The sequence below is a fragment of the Nematolebias whitei genome, chromosome 17 (genome assembly GCF_014905685.2).
Source record: "Nematolebias whitei isolate Nwh7 chromosome 17, NemWhi1, whole genome shotgun sequence".
Lineage (NCBI taxonomy): Eukaryota > Metazoa > Chordata > Actinopteri > Cyprinodontiformes > Rivulidae > Nematolebias > Nematolebias whitei.
Genome location: NC_056514.1, coordinates 39735523 through 39743427, shown reverse-complemented (window position 1 = coordinate 39743427; position 7905 = coordinate 39735523). Strand labels below are relative to the sequence as shown.

At 37.7% G+C, this 7905-nt stretch overlaps 1 protein-coding gene across 1 annotated transcript in view; it reads right to left on the bottom strand.

Annotated features, from left to right (window-relative positions):
* The window catches only part of LOC119423566 (receptor activity-modifying protein 1-like), an 8159-nt gene extending 795 nt beyond the window's left edge, over window positions 1–7364 (bottom strand). The window contains exons 1-4 of the mRNA XM_037690965.1: window positions 7328–7364; window positions 7114–7200; window positions 5835–5921; window positions 5609–5762 (exon numbers count right to left, since the gene is read on the bottom strand). Coding sequence (XP_037546893.1) covers window positions 5609–5762; window positions 5835–5921; window positions 7114–7200; window positions 7328–7364 — 365 coding nt within the window. The remainder of the gene's footprint in view (window positions 1–5608; window positions 5763–5834; window positions 5922–7113; window positions 7201–7327) is intronic.
* Between the last annotated feature and the right edge of the window lie 541 nt (window positions 7365–7905).

Below are 7905 nucleotides of genomic sequence, written 5' to 3'. Positions count from 1 at the left end.
TTTATATACAGTATTATATATACAATATTATAAATACAGTATTATAAATACAGTATTATATATACAGTATTATATATACAATATTATAAATACAGTATTATAGATACAGTATTATAAATACAGTATTATAGATACAGTATTATAAATACAGTATTATATATACAATATTATAAATACAGTATTATAAATACAGTATTATAAATATAGTATTATAAATACAGTATTATAAATATAGTATTATATATACAGTATTATAAATATAGTATTATATATACAATAGGTTCTTCATGTTAGTTCAAACTGGTTCAGATATTTAGGGTTTGGATCGTTTTAGATTGTTTTCATGGGGCCAGATGGTTGAAGTAAGTTAATAAATTAAGTTTTTTCTTGTTTCCTGAAACTTTGACATAAAACACAAATTCTGAAAGAGTTGAGATGATTAAAATAAAAATAAAATTACAACAGAACCTTATTAACCCAAAATTTCATCACAATGAAAATGTAAACAAATCAAGTGTGAAATCTATAAAACCAGTTGTTGGAGGTTTAGGAGGACCTGAGGAGACCAGGTGGCTTTTGAACTGTGAGCTGGACACAGCCTGGATGGTTCCTCTCGTCTTTAGTCTGGAGGATGTGGTGTCAGTGGTTTCCAACCAGAACCTCAGATTTTGACCCACCTGATGTCGGAACAGTTCTGGACTTCTCATCACTCCAGTTTAAATGAGCTCTGGTCCAGAGAAGATGGCAGAGGTTCTGGATGCTTTTCACATCTGGCTTCTCTTTGTCTGATAGAGCTTTAAACAGCATCTGTGGATGAACTGTGTTTATAGACGATGATCTGTGGAAGAGTTCCTGAGCCCAGAACCGGAACCAGACCTGGTTTTCATGCAGTGGCCCCTGGAGGCCTCGCCCTTTGAGCTTAGATTTCTAGTCTTTTTTTTGGAACAATAAAACACAGCAACAATTTTAAATTTTAACTTCATTTTATAAAATATAGCTTTTCTGCTTTAAATTTTGTTTTATTTTTCTGAATAGAAGCGTTAAGTCTGAAATAAACATCAGTTTTTGCATCACAGCCGGTACAGCTTCCATTCATTTGTTAAATTACAGTTTTCTTTTGTTTTCATCACAAAAATCATTCCCGAAGTTCCACAATATTTAAAGTAAGTGCTTCAGTGTAGACATTAACGGGTGTTTGTTTGTTGAGCTCTTATAGTTTCATGTTTCAAACCTGCAGTTGTTGCAGTTGTTGCCCCTCCTATTCTCTTTATACCTGCTGCCACTTGGTGCTATTTTCCAGAAACACAACATGCCCTTCCACTTCTACGCCGATGACTGTCAAATTTACTTCCCCCTAAGACACAATGGTACGTGCTCTATTCAACCGCTGCTCAACTGCCTGGCTGACATCAGGGACTGGATGGCTTTAAACTTCTTAAGTTTCAATGAAAAGAAGTCTGAAGTCATGTTGTTCCCTCCCAAGGACACCATCACAAACCACTGCATCGACCTCTCCGCTCTAACCCTGTCAGAAAAACAAAGAGTCACTAATCTGGGCGTGATAATGGACCCTTCCCTGAAACTTAACAATCATGTAAACATGATTAAATCCTGCTTCTTCCAACTGAGGCGGCTGTCTAAACTGAAGCCCATATTGTCCAAAAAGAACCTGGAGACAGTAATACATGCATTCATTACATCTAGGCTTGATTACTGCAATTCACTCCTGTTTGGTATCAGTCAGACCTCCATTGCACGACTACAACTGGTCCAGAATGCAGCAGCCCCATTTTTAACCAGTACAGGCAAAAGAGAGCACATCACACCAGTTTTGGCCTCACTGCACTGGTTACCGGTTCACTTTCGAATCCAGTTCAAAATACTCATGTATGTCTACAAATCACTGAACAGTGTCGCGCCCCCCCCCCCCCCATCTCTCTGATCTGCTACAACCGTATGTCCCACCACGTTCCTCGTCCCGTTTAAAAACTCACAACTATTCAGCAGCTTTCAACACCAGATGATCTGTGTTTTGATCCTGTATGCTCCACACTGGTTTGTCGTCATTATCTGCATCGTTTTTACGTCTATATTCTGATTTACCTCATTTTGTATTTTGCTTTGTGTGTTACCTGTTGTTCTGTCTGTACAGCACTTTGGTTGGCCTTGTAGCTGTTTTAAGTGCTCTATAAATAAAATGGTATGGTAAAGTTTGAACTGAAAGGATCAAACTTGACGAGGAAAAGCAGATTTTATGAAAATGTAACTTGTTGAGTCTCAACAAACAAGTGAAGCTGCAGCAGTTTGTCGACTTCCTGCCTGAACGTAATCAGTAGAGGAGTGAGGCCGAGGGGAGGAACCGGCCCAGACCCGGCTCTGATGATGGACATTTCCCCTAACGTTCTTGGACACTCTGAAACCTGCACTGACTTCTGTGTGACAAGAAAAACAAAAGTGCATCAGCCTGCTTCTCAGAACCTCTGGAGTGTTCAAACCTGCAGACACGTTCAGTTTGCCTTAAATTTCAGTAATTTGCTGCAAGCGTTTGATTCAATGCATTTGGATTTTGAACTGAATTTAAAGTTTTGAATACACACAAAGGATGTTAACTCTGATCTTAGAGAAATCTCTATTTTATAAATGTCTAATTGTTCTTATAGATTTAAAATATGTTTATGACACAAAAAGATAAGATCTTAAGTGAGTTTAGACAAGTAGTGTTTGAATGAGTTCATTGACTGAATAATATTTAATTTCAAATTAATTTTATTTATTTTTATTTTTAAAAATTTAATAAAATGTTACCCTGTAAATGTTTCCTAATTTGCAAACTTTCATTTTTGTTTGATTTATTTTTACATTTGTTTTTTTACTTTGTTAATTCAATTCAATTTTAGGTCCTTTTTTTAGTTGCAGCACTTTAGTGCAGTTTAAAAAAACATTTATGGGTAGAACTGGCTTAAATTAGTTGACAAAATATAATGATTAAATCCTAATTTTTACCGGTTTAGAAAATAAATAAAAAAACAAAGAATAATGTTTGAGTTTTTCTTCAGTCCAACGGCCCGTCGTGAAGGAGAAACAGCGCCCCCCCGGGCTCCATTGGGTTGTAATACAAATCATCGTGTGGACAGAAAAGGTACTGCAGCATCACGTGACAGAAGAACCCCCAGGTGTAGCTAATTAAACACATAATCGTTGGTTTCTTTGCGGTTACTTTAGAAGAAGAGTATGGAATTAATTTAGAGACATTTCTTTGAACAAAGCATGTTTAGCCGAGAAGAGTAATGGAGCTTGTGACCTAACTTAGCTTTGCTAACAGGTTAGCTAGCTGGGACGGAAGTCCGCCAAGAAAAACCGTTAGGTTGGACACCATGGACCGGACCGGACCGTTTCTGTCTTCAACAGAAAAAGACATTAATTTGAGGTAAGATGTGCTTTTACTTTCTCTTTCTGTCCCTTTTTTACTATGTCGGAGTTTTATTCCTTGTTGTCTCTTTTGTGGGCGAAAGTTTGTGTTTGTATTCATTTTTTATTTATTTATTTATTTACCGCCTAAATTTCTGAGGTTGTATTTAAAACTGGTTTAATCTAAACACTCCACCAATCTAAAGTCTGCTTTACAGATTATTCATTCAACCTATATTTATTTTATTTATTATTTAATTTATTTATTATTATCGGTTTTTGTTTGTTAATTAAAACCGCAGCTGTAACCATCCCACTGCGCATGCGCGGCTTTCTGCCTCTTAAGCTTTATAAGTTTTTAAGTTTCTCTGAATCATTGTTTGAGCTCGTGATGGTTCATGTTTGACAGGCATGCAAATAAACTATCAGCAAATAAAAAATGATCACCATGTTTGCAAATATTAATTCACTAACAAAAAACCACAAATACAAAGTAAATTCTTGAACAATGCAAAAGCAGATGAATAGAAATACAAAACTAAACGTACGCTTCCATAGCAACCTGAAGTAACAACAAAGAAATAAAAAACGGCTATATTTACTCTAGATGTCAGCTGAGCTGTTCAGGTTTAAATAAGTTATATTTATTTGTCATATGCAGGTTAACAGAAGGTCAACAAATGACATGTTCAGGATGAGAAGAACCGATTTGACTGTCTCAGCGTGACCTTTGACCTTCCTACTCCCATATGAGTTGGCTCATTAAGATTGTTTAATTAACCAATTATATTATCTTTAATGGCTTCAAATCAGACTTTGATGTTCTGGGAGTTTGAGATAAGTCTACATAAACGTGATGTTGACTTGGCCTTTAATTTGATTTAAAAAGTTTAAATGATAAAGGCATTAGGACTTTATTTAAATAAATAGTGCTCAGAGTTTTGTTTTTATCTTTGGAGGTATTTTTCCCAGGTCCGTTCAGTTTATACATTTAGGATTTATGTTTGTACTAAATTACAACAATAAAATTAAAATAGTATATTAACATGTTTTCGTTGTATTTAAATTGAGAAATGATGTGACTTTAAAACTTTCATAATGAGCTGGGAGTTTAGAAAAGTAGATTTAGTTGGTCAGTCAAACTTTAATCCTCCTGCTGCCCTTGGGTCAAAACCACACGAGGCCTCTGTGTTGAGACTGAGATTTGACCCAAGGGCAGCAGGAGGGTCAGGTTAGGAACATTGAGCTCTGGGTTTTATGTTTCTGTAAAAACTTTTAAATTTGTGAATTATGCATATTTAATGAGCAGTTTTCATGTGAATTAACATAAATATTCACCTACTGCTGTGTGTGTGTGTGTCCTTGTTTATGCTACTTTGTGAGGCCCATTTTTTCAACTTATACTACATTGTGAGGACCAACTGCTCCTTATGGGGCCCAAAGCCCGGGCCCCATAAGAAGAAGTCCCGTTGGTGGGTTAGGGGCTAGGTTTAGGACTAAGGTGTGAATTGAGGATGTGTTAGGTTTAGGGTTAGGTATGTACTGGTGATGGTTAGGTTATGGATAAAGGGCATGGTTAGGCTATAGAAATGAATGAAAAATGAATTGAAGTCAATGCAAAGGCCCCATAAAGATAGCAAAACAAACCTGTGTGTGTGTGTGTGTGTGTGTGTTAGAAAATACCTTATGAAATGATTCAGATTTTAATGAAACTCTTCAAGTAATTATTCAGTGTAACTCTACAACCTCATGAGCTTTCGGAGTTAACCTGATTCAAGATGGCTGCCACAGCTAACTGACTTTAGTAACAGAAACATATTTAACTATACGAGCTACAGTCTGAGGTGGTAGTAGCTGAGAGTCATCCTCGGCTCATACTTAAGAGCTAACACGTAGAACATGAGAGCGTCTTAAAGTTTGACCAAGACGCTCCAAACTCTCGACGTAAGCTGTTAAAACTGTGTTGTGGCGGGTGACAGGCATTCCCTCAGGTGATGCTGGTCCTGTTTAATGTTAGATGTTAAAACTGTGGTGTGGCGGGTGACAGGCATTCCCTCAGGTGATGCTGGTCCTGTTTAATGTTAGATGTTAAAACTGTGGTGTGGCGGGTGACAGGCATTCCCTCAGGTGGTGCTGGTTCTGTTTAATGTTAAAACTGGTGTGGCGGGTGACAGGCATTCCCTCAGGTGGCGGTAGTTACCCGATGACGTTCTCCAGGACGCACCAGTCTGCTGCGTCCAGTTGCTGCAGGTCGTCCTGAAACTTGGCTCCGCAGTAACTGTGGCTGAGCTCCAGCAGCTGGACCCGGTCACAGTGTCTGCGTGTGGACTGGACCTCCTGGTTCTGGAACCTCTCTGCAGGACGTTCACAACCATCATGCACTTTGAACTCGGGCTTTTCAGCACGCTGGATATTTTCTGACTCACCGTCGTCCTCGGTGAGAACCGCAGAACTCTGGTTCCTGCGCCGCTCGCCCTCCAGTTCTGCCGTTGGCCCGTTGGGTTCTGTTGGACCTGCGGGTCCAGCAGCTTTTATCAAATGATTCATGCCTGAAGAACTTCACTAGTTCTACACAGAAAGTTTTCGTTCGGATGAAAATAACTTTATTTTGCTTCAACAAATGATGCTCTCTGTGATTGTTTACTTCTAAATAAAGACAATAAACAACAATTATCTCAACCGCAGCTTAAAACACAAAACTTAATAAAATTTCTGTAACTTATTTTATTTCATCGCCTTTTTTCACTCGATGCTCGTTTGATTTAACTGTTGAACTTGATTTAAGATGGCTGCCACAGCCAGCTGAGCTAAAACAAACGCACATCCTCAGGTAAAAGTTGTGGCAGCAGCCGAGAGTTTCCAACGCCTTTAGCTGGCTTCAGCTGTTGTCTGTTAGCAAAATATCTCCTGAACCACTCACCTAATTTTACTGAAACTGCAAACGTCTCAAACACAAACGGAGTTTCGGCTGATTTGACCAAAACAGCTACGACTCAACAAAAGCTTTTATTTTGAAACTGAAACAAAAGGCGTCGGTTCTTTAACAGGAAGTAGATTTAAATTCAGTTTGTTCTGTAGAGATCAGCTGTTTGTTTCTGACTTAATGTGAGTTTATTTATTTTGGGAGGATTTTTCATATTGTAATCGTTACAAATATTTTCTGTTCAGCAGCTTAAATGTTTAAAATGTTTTTTTACATCAGAACAAAAATATTTAAACATTTATCAGCTCATACGTTTTTTCAACCTTTATTTAAACACGTTAGTCTCATTGAGTTGCTCTCAGCTCCAAACTTAAAAAAAGTTTTTAATTTTATGAGGAATAAAAGAGGCATACATCTGATTTATCTAATTATTGCTTGTTTACAAATAGTTTTACCAATAATTTTAAGGTTCAAATGTTCAATTTGACATTTGATGCACAAACAACTCAACCTGACAAATTATTTATTGAATAAATGAAACTAATAAAAGCCTTTAATCTTATATCTAATATTTATGGCTGTTTGAAAAAAAAAGTTAATTTTACTGAGATTCTGTAGATTAAAGATGAAGGAATTTAATATGAATCAAACATTTATAATTAAACATACGGGGTATATAATCATTTGTAATTAAACATTTATAATTCACCATATATAAATAATTAATCATATATAATTACATGTTTATAGTGACTTAATTAAACGCACATAATTGAACGTACTGTTAGTGGTGTAAACCTGAACGGTTCGGTTCCTCCAAACGTCCAGCGTCTCCTCCGTGGTGTTGGCTGATGGTGGCACCGTCACACCTGCAGAGAAGTGTTTAATAAACGTCCTACATGCTCCACATGTCGGACTTTTGTTGTTCTGCCGCTGAAAAGAACAAATCTGACCCTTCAGATTAAAACAAGAGTCCAACGTTGGGTCAGAACTCACCGAGGACGAGCGCAGGAAGGAGCAGGCAGAGCGTCATGGTGGAGCTGCAGGAACCTCCGAGGTTCTTCTGGGACTCGACGGGCCATCCTGAGCCTGAACACCGGAGGTTCTGATGGGTTCAGAAAGAAGCCCGGCCCTCCTTATCTCATCTCGGCTAACGAGGAGGAAGTTTTTAAAGCTCTCTGCTGGAAAAACACCTAAAACAAACAAACCAAGTCAGGAAGGGATGAGCAGAAACAGGAAGAGATTAGATTTATATTCTGTAATCCAAAGTAAAATCTCCTCATTGAATTAGTTTGTTGGATGAAAATTCTGCAGTTTGAGTGTTAAAACACGCAGATTATGAAGCTGGGCTGATCGTGGATTAAATTAGGCCAAAATAAAGTCCCTGTTGACTCAGAGGAGTTAAATTAGTAATTAATCGCAGCCTTTGATCTATTTTTATTTGCTCTAAACGTGTGGACGATCTCGAGCTGCTGCTCCGAACGAGTTAACGGAAGAATTCAGTCGACTGATCCGACACGGCCGTCATCAGCTGATCTTTCATTAAACATTCAAACCAAGCGGTCATCAGAGAC